The sequence below is a fragment of the Cynara cardunculus genome (assembly GCF_001531365.2).
Source record: "Cynara cardunculus var. scolymus isolate 2C chromosome LG 11, CcrdV1, whole genome shotgun sequence".
NCBI classification, from domain to species: domain Eukaryota; kingdom Viridiplantae; phylum Streptophyta; class Magnoliopsida; order Asterales; family Asteraceae; genus Cynara; species Cynara cardunculus.
Genome location: NC_037538.1, coordinates 6,469,923 through 6,486,719, shown reverse-complemented (window position 1 = coordinate 6,486,719; position 16,797 = coordinate 6,469,923). Strand labels below are relative to the sequence as shown.

The 16,797-nt window shown below is 36.8% G+C and overlaps 1 protein-coding gene across 4 annotated transcripts in view; it reads left to right on the top strand.

The window, feature by feature from the left end:
* The window catches only part of LOC112520751 (protein SHOOT GRAVITROPISM 6), a 40,875-nt gene extending 24,412 nt beyond the window's left edge, over window positions 1–16,463 (top strand). For 2 of the 4 annotated variants that reach the window (XM_025129267.1, XM_025129271.1), the window contains 25 exons: window positions 586–731; window positions 823–903; window positions 1,000–1,100; window positions 2,388–2,626; window positions 2,710–2,819; window positions 2,965–3,090; window positions 3,174–3,248; window positions 3,563–3,696; window positions 3,786–3,858; window positions 3,967–4,098; window positions 5,937–5,984; window positions 6,065–6,204; window positions 6,284–6,406; window positions 6,537–6,597; window positions 6,673–6,768; window positions 9,622–9,722; window positions 10,375–10,483; window positions 11,268–11,381; window positions 11,468–11,539; window positions 14,566–14,664; window positions 14,854–14,925; window positions 15,009–15,094; window positions 15,198–15,291; window positions 15,399–15,506; window positions 16,056–16,463. In XM_025129267.1, coding sequence (XP_024985035.1) covers window positions 586–731; window positions 823–903; window positions 1,000–1,100; window positions 2,388–2,626; window positions 2,710–2,819; window positions 2,965–3,090; window positions 3,174–3,248; window positions 3,563–3,696; window positions 3,786–3,858; window positions 3,967–4,098; window positions 5,937–5,984; window positions 6,065–6,204; window positions 6,284–6,406; window positions 6,537–6,597; window positions 6,673–6,768; window positions 9,622–9,722; window positions 10,375–10,483; window positions 11,268–11,381; window positions 11,468–11,539; window positions 14,566–14,664; window positions 14,854–14,925; window positions 15,009–15,094; window positions 15,198–15,291; window positions 15,399–15,506; window positions 16,056–16,241 — 2,726 coding nt within the window. In that variant the 3' untranslated portion in view covers window positions 16,242–16,463. Of the gene's footprint in view, window positions 1–585; window positions 732–822; window positions 904–999; window positions 1,101–2,387; window positions 2,627–2,709; window positions 2,820–2,964; window positions 3,091–3,173; window positions 3,249–3,562; window positions 3,697–3,785; window positions 3,859–3,966; window positions 4,099–5,936; window positions 5,985–6,022; window positions 6,205–6,283; window positions 6,407–6,536; window positions 6,598–6,672; window positions 6,769–9,621; window positions 9,723–10,374; window positions 10,484–11,267; window positions 11,382–11,467; window positions 11,540–14,565; window positions 14,665–14,853; window positions 14,926–15,008; window positions 15,095–15,197; window positions 15,292–15,398; window positions 15,507–16,055 lie in introns of all 4 variants that reach the window. The other 2 variants (XM_025129269.1, XM_025129268.1) reach the window with 2 other exon arrangements.
* Window positions 16,464–16,797: the final 334 nt, after the last annotated feature.

Here is a 16,797-nt window from a genome sequence, read left to right as displayed (position 1 = left end):
AGAGGAATCTTCTTCCTGGAGGATGCTCGATAGAGAATGGGCTGTTTTGCTCAAATGGTTTATCAAATGCTTTATTGTTTTGAGGAAAAATCAGGTGCTTTAGGTTCAATGATCAAATATAGCTGTGTATTTGGTGATGTTCAATTTTTTTGTAATAATTCATTGGGTACAGCCATATAGGTATACATAGAATTGTCTTATGTAACATTGAGATGAACTAAATGCACATGTTAATTTCACATTATGAACAATTTACGAGGAGGCCATGTCGGCACTTTGTTGCCATGGAGTCTTGGTGGGTGCCATAACACGTGGTTCCAAGCACTATTTTTTTTTTACTTTTATCGGTGTATTGAGCTTTTATATCAATCATTGCATTTCTGTCCTTCAGAGTATTTATGTTAATTCTTTTAATCAGCAAAAGCCAATTTCCCACTTCAGAATATTTATGTTAATTCTCTTAATCAAGTTGAAAGTGGCTGTTATGGAAGTACAGATAATTGTTGGTGCATTATCTTGGTATTGGATGTTAATGAGTATGTACAAACCACTTTATGGTTTGATGGTGCCCTGCTGGGATTGCAGGACGTGCTGTCATTAATGCTGCAGAAAGTGGTATATCATTCCCTTTGAAAAAAAGAGACCAATTGCTTGACTACATACTAACTCTGATGCGTCGAAATGATGAAGATGGTTTTTCTGATTTGAGTGTTGAGCTCTTACACACTCAGGTTTTTGATGCCCTATATACATATTTAATTAGATTACTCTAAAGATAATCTGTTCCATGTTTATTCATTTATTTTCATTTCATTATTTTAGGCCCTTGCTTTAAGTGCTTGCACTACTTTGGTATCTGTGGATCCAAAGTTGACAAATGAAATGCGGAACATTGTCATGAAGGTACCAAATTTAATTATGTTTTTGATTTGAGTGGCTAGTCTACTCAGCTTCTATTAAATTTTCTCATATCTATTAAATCGGTATTCCATTTGACAGGCCACCTTAGGATTTTTTGCTTTGCCAAATGATCCTGCTGGCGCAGTGAATCCTCTTATTGACAACCTTATTACCCTTATGTGTGCAATTCTTCTCACGAGGTACTCTCAATCTTCTCTATTCCTGGGAGTTCGTGAACATTCAGAAATTGAACCACTAAAAGTTTGTTTTTCTCAGTTGTTTCTTTCTCCAGACAAGATTTATACTTCTGGTAGAAGATTTAGTTTAGCACTTGATTGTAATAGGAACTAAGCTGTTATATATTTGAATGAATGGTTTTAAAAAATAGAGCAAGAAAATCTAACACCAGCACTACACTTCACTTCAGGTGAGATGGTGGTGGTGACAGTATCTTAGTATTTTACTTGACATCAGATTTTAGCTTAGGGTTGGATGCTGCTGCTTTAGGCTCCTATAAGAAAATTGCAATATAAAAACACGCAAGTAGTTGTAGAAGTAATGTAAATGCAACCTGTACAATAAAAAACCCTGAAATGATAGCAGGTATATGACATTGTTTCGTTTCTAGGACTTCATATTCGTGATTGTTTTAATAATCACATAAGTTACTGGATGCAGCTTTAGCCTCCCTGGAAGCATAAACTGATAGAAAATGTAAATTATAGGAAGAGGTGTTTTAAGCACTTCTGTGTAACTACTGGAATGCTAGAGATCGTGTTTATCTGAGGCAACCACAAAACTAGCCTTGTTTTCTGAACTTCAGGGATCAGCTAAAATAGAAAATCAGAAACAACTGGGGACATTAACAATCCAAGGTGCTGTGTGTGTACAGCATCTTTCCGTACTTCCTACCTTGATTTAAAGGCCATCTTTCATGAGTGATTACTGCACAGATGCAATTAAAAGGAAAAGAAGGATCAATAAAAGGTAAATTGAAAAGTTGGAATGAGATGTGCTTTGAAACCCAAGTAATGATCTAGTCATGCCTATGGTTTAAACTGCATTCACTTTTTGAGTTGGTTGATATAACACGTCATACAATGGATGCCATCAAAAGAGAAGAGAGAATGATGGGAAGAGAGATAGAGTTGTACAGTTCAACCAGATACCATTTTGCTGCTTTGATGATAAGTTGTTTTTGGTTCTGTGTGCATACCCTTCCCACTATAAACATAAACCAAACATACCTAGTATATCACACTTGGAGTTGGGTCTGGAGGGGTATGATGTACTCAGACCCTTCCCGCTATCAACTATTTTTTCTAAAGAAAAGAGCAGCATATAAGAAACATTATTTCTATATGTACCACATTTAGTTAGGGTTATTGGATGGTCTTAGATCTGCATGATCATGTGACTTTGCAATTTACATTCTACAATCATTTGAGGTCCCTACCACATTGTATATGAATTTGTATATTGCTTAGTGGGGAGGATGGAAGAAGTCGTGCAGAGCAGCTCTTGCATATCTTGAGGCAGATTGATCAGTATGTTTCCTCACCCCTCGACTATCAGAGAAAAAGAGGATGCCATGCAGTTTATGAGATGCTGCTGAAATTTCGGACCCTTTGCATTACTGGTTACTGTGCCCTTGGTTGCCAGGGAAGTTGCAAGCACATCAAGCAAATTGATCGCAGCTCACGGTTCAATGTTGCAAAATTGCCTTGTGAGTCCAACTCTAAACTATCTTTTTCCTTAAATTTTTTCCTTTTGTTCTGTAAATCATTTATGTTGTTGCTTCATGGGCAGCTGCATTTCTTTTGCCAAGTCGAGATGCCTTATGCTTGGGAGATAGAGTCATAGTGTACCTTCCACGTTGTGCAGATACAAATTCTGAAGTTAGAAAAGTGTCTGCTCAGGTCAGTATTTAAGAGCAACACTTTCTGGCTTTCATAGAAAATATGAAGCTTGATGGTTAAGCTGATAGAATTTCATCTTGTACTTTAAGCATGTGACAACAATCTGTTGAGTCTATTTTCTTTTACCTTCCTTTACTCGATGCAGATTTTAGACCAGTTTTTTGATATATCTCTGTCTCTTCCGAGGCCTGTAGCTTCTAATAGCACACCTATTGAATCGTCCTATGCTGCTTTGTCATCACTTGAGGACGTTATAGCCATATTGAGAAGAGTAAGTTTATATAATGCTTCCCTTAAAATTAACTCCTTTCATATGTATTCTGTTTTGGTTACTCACTTATTTTGTATGATTAGGACACATCTATTGATCCTTCAGAAGTATTTAACCGCGTCATTTCATCTGTTTGTATATTGCTGACAAAAGATGAGGTAAGACTACATGTACCCATATATATATAAACACACATATATGTCTACAGTCATGCACATACACAGATATAGTGCATACATACATATATATATATACATACATATATATACATACATATATATATACATACATATATATATATATATACATATATATATATACACACATATATATATATACATGTCTTCTTCATGTCTCAAACTCTCTATATATTTATATATCTTCATCATGTCTTATTTTGGTTTTAATGTGGAAAATGTTTGGTGTTCGAGTATTTATTGTTCTTTATTTTGTACTCGGTAATTTGATGCAGCTGGTGGCTACACTTCATGGTTGTTCTGTTGCTATATGTGATAAGATTAAGCCGTCAGCAGAAGGTGGTATACAGGCAGTCATTGAGTTCGTTACCAAAAGGGGAAATGAGTTGAACGAGACTGATATATCAAGGTCCTGTGTGTCATTAATGTGGAGCTCTTGGTTATAGCTTTCGTTTGAGTATAGTTCAATTACATGGCAAAATTTTGTGTTTTCTACAGGACTGCCCAATCTTTGCTTTCTGCTGCAATTCATGTGACTGAGAAATATTTACGCCATGAAACACTTGTTGCTGTATCCTTTTCATGCTAAGCTCGTCCATTGTTTATTTCAAATTTGGGACTTAAATTTCTTGCTGTTACTGTGTTGATCATACTTATTGTTTTCTCTGACTTCACAAAGATCTCTTCTCTAGCTGAACATACCTGTCCGAGAGTTGTTTTCAGTGAAGTACTGACTGCTGCTGCAAGAGATATAGTTACCAAGGATATACTTAGAATGCCAGGTGGTTGGCCAATGCAGGATGCATTTTATGTGAGTGTCCATCAGTGTTTAATATAGCACATTTACTTGATGCGCACTTGAGATTAGTCTTTTGCCAATTTTATTGAGGCCCATTACGTACTTAATGTTGCAATGAAAACTTAAGTATTTGATGCTTCGTGGACTTGCTTGATGATCTAATGAGTTGAATTGGGAGAGCACATATATGGGTCTTCCATTTTTTAATTAATCTTACTTCACATTGATGTTACATGAAATTGTCAGTAACATTATACCTGTTCAATCATAACCTTTTCATGATAATGGATATATTTGTTCGGGGGGAAGGGCACTTTCTGTTATTTATGATCTCTTTATAAGGAGTAATGGGTGCACACTCATTTAGGATTAAATTCCATTTTGAAAATATCGATAACCAAGTTCCCTAGGTTTGATATGCTATTCCAGTGAGTCTCCCATTTGAATTCCCTGAACAAGCTCTGCTTATAACATGTTGGTGGAAAGGGCGTAGCCACCTTTGGATGTCAAAGAGTAACAAGTGACAAGGGACTTGGGTCATCACCCTAATTAATAAGTGGGAGCAGGCATCAAGTGTTATGAGGGATTTGGTTTGTGCGTCAGGGGCAGTTTCTATTTTACCACTATGGTTGGCTATTAATGCATCTTTTAGAAATAATCTAGCCTTTTTTCTCGGGGAAGATCTGCTAATTGACAAGGAGGTCATGGATTAGTTTTTAATGTGCATGTAAAGGTATTTCTGATGTGCATCAACTTGCTGATTTAACCTTTCTAGTGTTTCCCTTCATTTATCTTCTTGGGATCAACGTTATCCAGATCTATATCTATCACTTAAAATTGAGATTATATGTTTATTTAAACAACATAAATATGTTTTTTTCGTTTTGTATCTAAATGTAACAACCTGTGTACACTGATGCTATAGTAGTCTTAGGGCGGGTGCCGCTTAGGACCTTAGGTGAGGCAGGGTGCATACGGGGTTCAGCCCTATCCGTTTGTACATTATGGTTTTGGAAGGATTAGTAGTTGGAGTAGGCACTTGGCAGCTGCATGAATTGTATATATCACCTCATATAATTCAGAAAATTTGCCAAACATGGGAGGTATGAAGGTGAGTCTTGATCTGAAGAATTCTTTGAAATCTCTTAATTTTCAAATACATATGATAGAAGGATAAACTATAGTTGCTGTTTTTTTTAATCATAGCTGTAGAGCACAGGTCATATGCATCATGATATGTAAAAGAATTACGTATGAAATGCTGAAGTTATAATTATCGATCAGCCATTATGTATATTTGTATTTCAATCATGTCCATCCATGGTGTACGCCTTTCCCCATATTTGCTAGTTCACTTAATGATGTTTATGGTAAAGCTTAAGCTCAGCTTATTAACTTGCTGGATCTTTCAACCAGACAGGCAAGACGATTGTGGCAGATACGTGTAGGTTGAGGTTTGTTTTGAGGAACATATGGTTTGATAGTCTGGTGATATCTTATGTGGATCGCTAAGTAGATCATCGGATCCACAGGTGAGAGAGGAGATTCATGTGGAAGGAAGGTGCTAGGAGAAGTAGGTGACCTTCTAGATTAATATCGGGGAAGTAGTCAAGAAAGACTGAAACATACTTTAAGAAATTGGCCTTAGAAACCAGGCCATGGAGAATTTATTCGTGTTCTAGAGTCTTGATTTGTTCCTTGCAGTTTAATTTGTCTATCAATGTAATGTTAGCCTATCACAGCTTATCTGAGCTAAAAGTCTTGTTATCATTATATTTTGAACAGTCATGTTCTCCCTTTTACCCATTTTATGAGCTGCCAGTGTTAGATTGGCTTTGCTGACATTGTAGGGACCTTCGCCTCAAGGATCACATGAATTGTTATGTGTGTCTAACATGGTACAACCCTGAAAACTTACCTTTTTTTCCCTTTATAGGCTTTTTCTCAGCATAATGAACTTTCATCCTTATTTCTGGAGCATTTGATATCTGCGCTGAGCTGCATTTCTGGGCATAAAGGCGACATAGGAAAAGGAGACCTTTCTGGGGATTCTGTTGTGGCCCGTACTGAGAATGATATTCTGCAGGCTGCTATTGTTGCGCTGACTGCATTTTTCAGGTCTCTTTCTTGATGCATTATTTTTGTCTCATTTTTATTTTGTGACATGACATTGGTTTGATACTTACATGTACTGCAGAGGAGGTGGTAAAATTGGGAAGAGAGCAGTTGAAAACAATTACGCATCTGTTACTGCCATTCTTACTCTTCATTTAGGAAGCTGTCACAGTCAATCTGTTTCTGGGCAGCATGAGGAACTACGGTAACGTCTATTGCTTGGTTTATGTTAACTTTTCAGTAGCACAGGGAAAGAGAGGAGAAAAGATAAGTTGTTATTTCGCTGAGAGTGATTGAGACTAAATGTGTTCCTATGCTCTCATCTTAAATTGCAGCACTCTTTTAATAGCGTTTCAGGCATTTTGTGAATGTGTTGGGGACCTTGAAATGGGAAAGGTATGTACTTTCAGATGCATTGTAGGTGGCCTCACCACAGTTTTTTTATTTCTTCAATGTTCTTCTTGCTTCCAGATTTTGGCCAGAGATAGAGAGCACAATGTTAATGAAATGTGGATCAATCTTATTGGTGACTTGGCTGGCTGTATTTCTATAAAAAGGCCTAAAGAGGTAAAAATTCTATTTATTCTCTTTGCGGCTTCTTCTTGACAAAAGATTAAATGAAAGTGGTTGCTATTGCTTTTAGCTTTTTCCTTGTATGTATATGTATCTACATGCATGTAGGTATGTATATGTATGCATGTATTTTTTGTCTTTATTTTTTTATTTGGAATGCTAGGAGCTTTAGATATGCTAATGCCCCATAGTAATTGAGACCATCTGCTTTGTTAGTTTGCTGTTTATTACCATATAATTCGCATGTAGGTGATTGCTGATGTGGTCCTTATAATGAAGACATTGTTATCACAAAAAATCAGTATTGAGCTTGTGCAAGTATACACAAACTTTCTTCCTTAACCAGTAATAGAATGGTAAGATACCACCATATAATGTTTCCACCGGGTTAGGACTTAAATGCTTAGAGAAATGATGATTAGAAACAAGTTTTTTAGAGGGAAAAATTGAAGTATATATGGGTAGTAACACTTAAAATTATTACAGAAACAAAGAAGATGGTGTGGGTTGAAACTGTCCTAAATTTTTTACGGCAATAAGAAGTATTGCTGCAGCATCCTGCAGCATATCTCAATCCTGTCAACATATCATAATGAACTTTTCCAAGTTCAGCATCTCATATTCCTATGCAGAAATCATATCAAGTCATGGCATCACTTGGTTTATCATACAAGCTTCATCTTGCATCATTCAAGTTAAGTTGGCTATATTCAGCTCATTCCCGAGTCAATACAACTTGAGCACTTTACATCGGTGATTAACTTGTCTGTGAATGCTATGAAAATAATGAACAGAATTAGACCACGAACATGAAGTAATGGCAGCTCAACGTTGCATTCTTGTAGCTCGGGATTTGTTTACATCCATACTAACAAGGGGGTTTAGCCCGTAACACACATGCAGAAGAATGACTACAGAAAGTAAACCTCAACTTTCATTAGATTAATGATGTAGCAAAGTACACACAACATATAAGACAATGAAATCGATGCAGAAAGTAACAAAGGATAATCATAGAGACTGAAAAGTAAAGAAGTTAAGCACTGACTTGCTCTTGTTTTAATCAAGGAGAGAATAAGGAAGCCAAGCGCTGATTTGATCAAGTCTGTTGATTTTATCTTCGTTTTCTTTATTTCACCATGATGTATTATAAAAACCAGGGTTTTCTGTTTGTATTATCGTAAATCATTACAACCTTAATAGTTACATGGTATCATATCCTTAGTATTAGGTCTTGGGAGGGACTTGCTTCTTTCTAGATGGTGTGTTTGGATGGTGATTCCATTTCTTCTATGTCCTACTTTTGATTTGTTCTTTTGCTGTTGTGCCACTTCGACTTGTGATCAGATCTGACCTACGTCCGGTATGTTGGGGAATTTTCAAAATAGTGCATAAAGTTGAGTGTTTTGGGTTGAGTCATAGGAAGAAGAAATTTTTTGATAGGTGAAAAAATGAAATAAGTATGTGCATATAAGTGGGACCTTTTCCTAATTATTAATTTATACATTATGGAAATGGTGGGAGTTCTAAAAGGGTGTGTTGCACCTTACACGCACACAACCCTGGGCGTGGTGGCAATGTGGCGTTTTGATGGTGCACTTTCCACTACACATCACCACGAGTCACAAATTTTTTCATCCAATCAAAAGGTGACGGTTCGGTATGCATGAGCTGCACATGTGCATGGCTACGAAGTCACTATGGTTGGTGTGTATTCGCAACGTTCCAAATAAGGGGTCTCCTTGAACAGACGTGACAAGATAAGAAGACCCATAAAAAGATCAAATAACGGAAGGAACTGCGGATATGAGGTTTCTATTCTTATGTAAGATATTTGTATTTGTGGTCCATGAAGGGTTTCTCTCAAACAGATGTGACGGTCTGGTCAAGGGTGGTTCGTCGCAATTGATGACAGTTTGTTTATATGGCACCTGTTCAAACTTCAAACAATTGTGACCGTTTGCAGTGTCGCTAAAAGGTGACAAGCATCATAAATCTGCCAAGTTGTGATGGTTAAAAGGGGTGTCACTAAACCCTATGTATCCATGCGTTATAAACACTGAAAATATACGTTTTTCCTTGCTCCAGATTATGATAACTTGTGTTGCGATAGAAACACACCTTTTGGTTTCTTGAAATCCTTGATTACTCACTAGTTCACTGGGATTATCACCAACCATGCGTTAATGATCATGCTACATACGTTGCTTCATTGTATCTTAGTAATCAATTCGTCAAAAACCCAAAGCACAATCGGTTGGGGTGAAATTGCTTTTTAGGATAGAGAGTTCACTCACCTTGAAAGCAACAAGTAGTAGTGTTTTATTTTCTTTTTCTAGCCATTAAATTAGTACCTGAAAACAAACACAGTAAATACACAATGTTGGTTTGCTCTTCTTCTGACTGCTGTTGTGTACTCTCTCTGCTCATGTAGGCTACCACTTGTTAGAATATGTTCCATCTTGTGTTTGTAGATATTCTTTTTCTATATAGGGTCATTGCCTCCTTTCACAGTCTAGATCTGATCATCGAGTTTAAACTTGGTCATCTGAGAGGTTTCTAACCGGGTCTAACCGCTATTAAAAACCGGCATTGCCTGCATCTGTGTCAAGTTGGGCATTATTGACATCTATGCTAGGGAGCTTTGTATGTTTTAACTATCTTGTCCATCTAAGTTTCGTCAACGTGAAAAAGCTCTTGGTACTTCCCAGTTTATGATGGCAACCCTAAGATGTCTGGGTTGCAATTCCTGTTTCTTATTCCTAGTAGTATGGGGAGACCTCTGTTATGTGCTGTTCATTTTCCTGGATGTGTATGTAATTTATTTTATAATATTTGTTTATTCAGGTTTCAGCAATATCAGTTATTCTAAGTAAATACTTGAATCAACCTGTGAGATTCCAAAGAGAAGCTGCAGCAGCAGCATTGTCGGAGTATGTACGTTACAGGTATGTCTGGGAATGCTTACCCAAAAATGTTGATTTTTCTGGAGGTGAGAAATCTTTTTTTTTTCCTAGAAGAGGTGAAATCCCTTCTCCTGTAATTGATTATTGTAGATGAATCATGCTTCCAGCTAGCATCCTAATTTGACATTAGTATGCTGTATACTAACTATCTGCGTTATGTATTTCAACATAATGTGCCCAAGCAATTCATGGTTGTTATCCCCCCCCCCCCAAAAAAAAAAAAAATTAAAAGCCAAAAAACAAAACCAAAAAGAGAAGAACTTATAGTTCGAGTCCTGGATCTTTCTCACATTCACCCTTCTATCACATTTCTTGTGCTTTTTTTTTCTCTGCTATTCACAAGGACTCAATTCTGTCCAATCATCACATGCCAGCAGATATGGTCTCAGTCAGGTTCTTAAGATGATGAGATTGGCACCTCTATAGTTTTGAAACCAACAAAGACTTTGTTAGCCGGTGTTACAGCGAAGTATTACCTTTCACCAATATAATATCATTTGTAATTCAGCCTGTACTTGACATGAGTGTGGCATGCTGTGCTTCTCCTGATTATTGGTCAGAGCTGCATTTTTAAATTAATGGATTATGCTGTTTCTTTTATTTTATGTTTTTGGATCGATGATTCTTAATGCAGCAATGAAGGATCTTCTTCAGTATTGGAGGAGATAGTTGAAGCATTGTGTCGGCACGTGTCAGATGATTCCCCTATGGTCAGGCGTCTTTGTCTACGAGGACTCGTGCAGGTCTTACAAGTTACAATTATACATGCTTGACATTTGTCACTAATGGGTAGAACAGTAGATGATTCCACAAACATGTCTTGCGGAAAGTTAGATTTTTGAAATCTTCTTATAAGTTAAAATTTATGTCCACCCAACTTGACATAATTTTTAAAATTTTGTTCTTTTTCTTCACCACAATATCTGCAAGGATTATTTTGTTTCAATGTACCAATAATATTAAATGCATTATGCGATTTTGTTCTTGCACATAGAGGTGACAATCAAAAGGAAACTTTCTATACAAGATATTGCATTCACAATAGGGATATAATTAAAAAGGATTGAACTTATTCAATTTTTAGTTTACATTTAAAACTGCAGCCCGTTGGTAATGTGATCTTGTTTTATTGTATTTAATAGTCTTGTCATAGTGATTCTGTTTTAGCATGTTAAGGTTATATATCAAACGAGGGTTAATTAGTAATATTTTAGTTTCTGTCTCATTCTTGTCCCAAAGCTTTTTTTGTCCCACACTGTCCCACCTTGTCACAGTTCTTGTCCCTGTCCCATGTCGCACTAAATGTGGGATGGTGAGTTATTGTCCTGTCCCATGTTGCGCCAAATGTGGGACAGTGAGTTTTGTCCCGTCCTGTCCTGTCTTGTCCCGTCCCATGTACCAAACACAGCCTCAGGAACACATAGCCTATTTGATTATAAAATTTCTAATTTGAGATTCTAACTGTGGTTACAATAATAGCCATGGATGTATCTTTCTGAGACCTTATTTTCCAATATGTTCTTGCAGATACCACCTATCCATATTAATATGTACACAAAAGAAATCCTTGGTGTAATATTGGCGCTGCTAGATGATTCAGATAACTCAGTTCAATTGACTGCAGTGTTATGCTTGCTTTCGGTATATTGCAAATATTCTTTGTATTATATACTCGAATGAAATATATGTTTCAATTTTTGATTGAATTCATATTTCAATTGCGACAGATTCTTCAGTCATCACCAGAAGGTGTGGAGCATGTTCTACTTAATTTGTGTGTGCGGCTTCGTAATCTTCAGGTGAATTCTCTAAATAATCTTAATGAGAGAATGATTGTCTTCCCATGATGTGGCATGGTTTGAGTACTACATCTTAAATGTAGTGCTAACCTCTGAACTCCTTTGAACTGCCCATGATTAGGAAGGCTCATGGGGTTCTTGGTTGAAGGTATGATACAGGGAATGGAATGAAAAATCTTTACTGTTTGTTGGTTTTATATAGTCATGCCATTCCTATTCCCATTCCCCAGTATCAATCAAGTGCTCCCTCAATAGCTCATGCTTCTAGATGCTCCTTAGTGATGCAGAATGCCGCTTTGGCATCTCTTCAGTTACATTTGCATCACACAAGTGTTGATGACACAGTGTGCATGTTTATGTCTATATATACAAACATTAGAGAATTTTTTTATCGCATTAGTAGAGCGAGCAAGGCCGTGTTTAGCTTAGCCAACAATGTACCATGTCGATCCTTATGTCTTAATATCGTGACTTGTTTTAAGTAATTTCAGTCCCTAAGCTGGTTAGTGCGAGAGCGTACAAAAAATGAACTGTCAAAAAAATGCCCATATCACCTCTTTAAGAAATGTTAAATTGGAGCTAGGTTGTTAAGTGACCTTCTAGCATTTAATCTCTTAAGGGGGGTTTAAGCGGCGCATAGAAGGTTCATTTGAATATATATATATATATACACACACACACACATATGTATAGGTGGAGGTTCAAACCAGAACACCCTTATCACATGTGATAATACACGTGAGGGGACCTGGTGGTGTGGAGACGATATGTTCAGCGACTTAGGTCATGCCAAAGGTCTTCTGCGTCTATGATTTAGTATCACATGTGATGGTCTTAATGGATTATATTATCACATCAAGAACACCCTTATCACATGTGATAATACATGTGAGGGGGCTTCGTGGTGTAAGGGTGACTTGGCCTGCAAAAAGTCGTCTGCATCTCTGATTTAACATCACATGTATATCATATATGATGGAATCATAGCATCACATGTGATTGTCTATAGTAAAAGGGTGTTCTCGCATTCTCGTAAAATGAAGGTGTTCTCGTTTGAACCCACCCTTGTATGTGTGTGTGTGTGTATATATATATAAGATGCTGTTGTCTTTGATTATATTTGAGATCTGAAATTTTGATACCATATTATTTTGATATAATTACTTTTCTAAGTTACTAGTTTTATCATTCCATCAATAAAATAGAAAGGTTCCCTCCAAATTGAGAAAAGTCGGCTCATAAACACAAGTTGAGATCTTAATTCAATTATTAGTTGCCAAGTGAACAATGCAGGAAACTCCTAGGCAGCCAATTAAGTGGCCCTAACTCCTCGTAGTGGTGGAGAAAAGCTTAATGCCTAGTTGACAACTTAAGCAGTTTGTGTTGAATCTGACAGAAAGTTAGGAATGCATTTTATGTTTATTTTTTCTTAAATATAGTGGCAAATTGCATCAAGATGGAGCGTACTTTGCTTCGGTTCCTGAGAACTTACTTTAGGAAGCTCCATTTTGGTGTCAAAGACAAGGCATCTCAAAGAAGAAAATATAATAGATTTTTTAAGGGTGTTTTGCTTATAAAGTTATTGTATGTTCCCTCTTATGTTCACAAAGATATAGTAAGTTTTCTTAATTGCATCAAAGATATGATACGTTCCCTTAATCACATCAAAGACATAGTTGGCATTTGGTTCGTTGGAATGCCGTAATTTGAAGGAATTGGAATGGTCAATTCCATTGACCAAATTCCATTCATGCATTTAGTTTATTCTTTAGGTTTTGATAAGAATTCGAATTCCACATATTGTGGAATGTAAAATTCTTAGGGTTCTAGCAAGGAATTCCGTTTCCTTCATCCCATCTTTTAAGAAAAACTATTATGCCCTTATATTTTCTCCATTCCATCCCATCAAGAGGGTTGTCACCGCTGTTGCCGCCACCACCACCTTTACCAATGTCACCTTCACCCCCATCACCACCGTCGCCTTCACCATCACCACCGTCACCGCCGCCACCACCATCACCATATTCCTTCCCACCGCCACCATGGCACCACCACTACCGTTAACACCACTACCACCACTATTATATTCAATGAACCGAACAGACATATTCAAATTCTTTTGATAGATTCCATTCCAATTCCTGTCAACCAAATGCATGGTCAAACTTAATTAAATACCATTCCAATTTCTTCAAGTTCCAATTCCTTTGACAGATTCCAATTCTAACAGATTCCATTATGTGAACCAAACGCCACCGTAGTATGTTTGCCAAATTGGAGTTTATAGAAGTAGGTTCCTCAAAATAGGAACTGGAACAGAGTACATTCCATTTGGAAGAAGTGGTGGTGTGTCAGATTTAGCTTCACCAAGGGAAGCAGTCATTCGGTCTTTCTCTATTCATCTTGTGGAGGAAGCGAAATGCTCTGGTTTTTGAAAGGGGTGCTCGGATTGATATTAGAGAGCTGTTTTTTGAAATCCAGTCGAGCTCATTTCTGTGGATCTCAAACAGGGCTAAGCATAGGAAACCTGCTTTTGTGGAGTGGTTAAATGGCTCGTATTGGCATAGTTAATGGTGGTCCTGTTGGGGTTTCGGGCTGGGTTCTCCCTTTCGTTTTGTTCCTTTGTAGCAGGCTGTTAGTCTTTTTGGTGTTCTGCTCCTTGCAGAATTTTGCCTATTTATTTCTGGGTTCTCTTTCAGTAATATATTTATTGCCTTCCAAAAAAAATGAGAAAGAAATATGTTTCTAAACCTCAGGTACACAGTTCATGTATGACACTTTCCTACAAAGTAAAATGGTTTGCTTGTGCCTGAGGGTAGGAGAAATTATGATATTTTTGATATCGTAGCTATCACCTACCCCATGGCTAGTCACACTGGGTGAAGTCTGATGCAGGCAGCATGGGCAGCTTGTCTGGAAGTACAAGATAGACAAAAACAATTCAAATTAATTTCATTCATAATATTAGGATCATGTATGCTTTCTTCGTAAGATGATCGTAAATATTTTATTTGATCTGTAAACAGGTGTCCATGGACACAAAGATGAGAGCAAATGCTTTTGCAGCATTTGGAGCACTAAGTGACTACGGTTCTGGGGCACAACATGACGCTTTTCTCGAACAGGTTTCTCAATGACTTCTAATGCGCTACATGAAACTACTTTAGCTTATAAAGTTTTTAGGATTCTCTAATTTCCATGACTGGCACTGTTTGAAGCCATTGTCGATATGGATTATCTTACAGTAGGCTTCAATCCTAGTTTCTGGTTCTATTTTATGTCGTAATAGTTTGCATGTGACGTACCCATTTCAGGTACATGCTGTCTTGCCACGCTTGGTTCTTCATCTTCTTGATGAAGAATATTCTGTTCGTCAAGCTTGCCGGGTAAATATCCTTAAGCACCTCATATGTTGGCTATTTGAACCTTTTCTTTTTGCTTCTTGATACATGTTATAGTTACCAAACAGATTACAATCAAACGGGTCGCTCCCCTTATGGAACTTGACGATTTGATTCTTCTTCTCAACACGCATCGTTTTATTTCCGATCACAGGTATCTCTTGGTATATATTGTAATAATAAACTTGTCATACGTTTCATGTCTTTTATGTCAAAATCATGCCGCTATCCATCCCATTTAAACTTTTTTTTTTCAGGAGCGACTATCAAGACTTTCTTAGAGATCTGGCGAGGCAATTCGTTCAGCATCTGGCTTCCAGAGTTGATACTTATATGGCATCAATAATACAGGTGTTTCTTGTTGTAGTTTAATATAGAAAATACACATTTATCATCTATCTAGTAGATCTGAGTCATCTTCACTTTATGACAAGAAATTAATCTATCTTCTTGTGTAGGCTGTTGATGCTCCTTGGCCTGCTATCCAGGCGAATGCCATTTATTTATCCAGCAGCATGCTTGCTTTGACAGACGATCAACACATTTCAGCGTCTTATTATTATCAGGTGACTAATTTCTTCCTTTCCTTTTCATTAAAGAAACCATGTGCGACACACACTTCTACACACTCACACACACATATATACACACATGTAAGTGTATATTAGCACATGTTTATATATGTATAGGGTCAGGCTAAGGGGAAAACCCCTCAAAAAATGAAAAGCTGTTCATGTGGACAGTTACAAGTAACTGAAGTTGTTTCTTATGCACGTGTGCATGTTATATGTGCATATCTTAAGATGAATGATTACCAGGTGTTCCTCAGTTTTTTATTTTTTGGGGGTTTTTCCCTGAACCTTTCTCTATATGTATATATGTGCAAATATATGTATGTGGGTATTTCTCTCTCTCTCTCTCTCTGTATATATTAAATTAGGGAACGCTATCTATATTAAAATGAGAGTATACTGGTTTCTTAAAAATTGAACAATATGTTGATAGTCTATCCATGGTTCATGATCTGATGGTACTAATGAACAGCATTGCATTATCTGTTTTATTTAACTTGGATGATCGAGTTGCTAAAACAAGTGATATGAACACGAAAACAGGTGTTTGGATTGTTGGTTGGGAAAGCAAGTCGGTCTACAGATGCAATTGTGAGAGCAACGTGTTCTTCGGCCTTAGGCATGTTACTCAAGTCTGCAAACTTGATTTCGTGGAGAGCTGATCGGCTTGATCGTATAGACTCAGGCAGGAGCAGCATTGATTCAGAATCTAGTACAAGGAGGTCATGAATCTGTTTGAATATTGTAAAAAGTGTAGAAGGAAGTTTTTGGATGTGTGCATATAACTTGACAAAGATTGCATAAGTTGTAAAGTTTTTTTTGCTAGAATTTGTGTTGTAAATGTTACGTCAAGATTTCCATACCACTTTTTTTTTACTTTTCTTTTCACCTCCAAACAGAGCTTTGTGGAATTTGTGTTATAGCATTTTTCTATAGAAATTGTGTTTTAAATTACGTTTTTAGACGTTAATGATTTTACTTACGGTAACTTATTTTAAGAATACTCTGTCTACTACGATAAATATTGTATTTGTTAATCAATAAAACTCGTGAAATTAAGTTCCAATTTTATACATCGATAATACATCCGCAATTTATTATGGATGTATGTATACATTTAGATACTCTAAAGTGCCAATATCAAGTTGACAATGTATACATCCACAAGTGCCAGCTTTTACCCTTATGTTGTTTGGCATTGCTAGAAACTGAGATGTATCCTATCCCCAGAATCAGAAGATACATCCATAACACAATTTACATATCAACACCTCACACATGTATA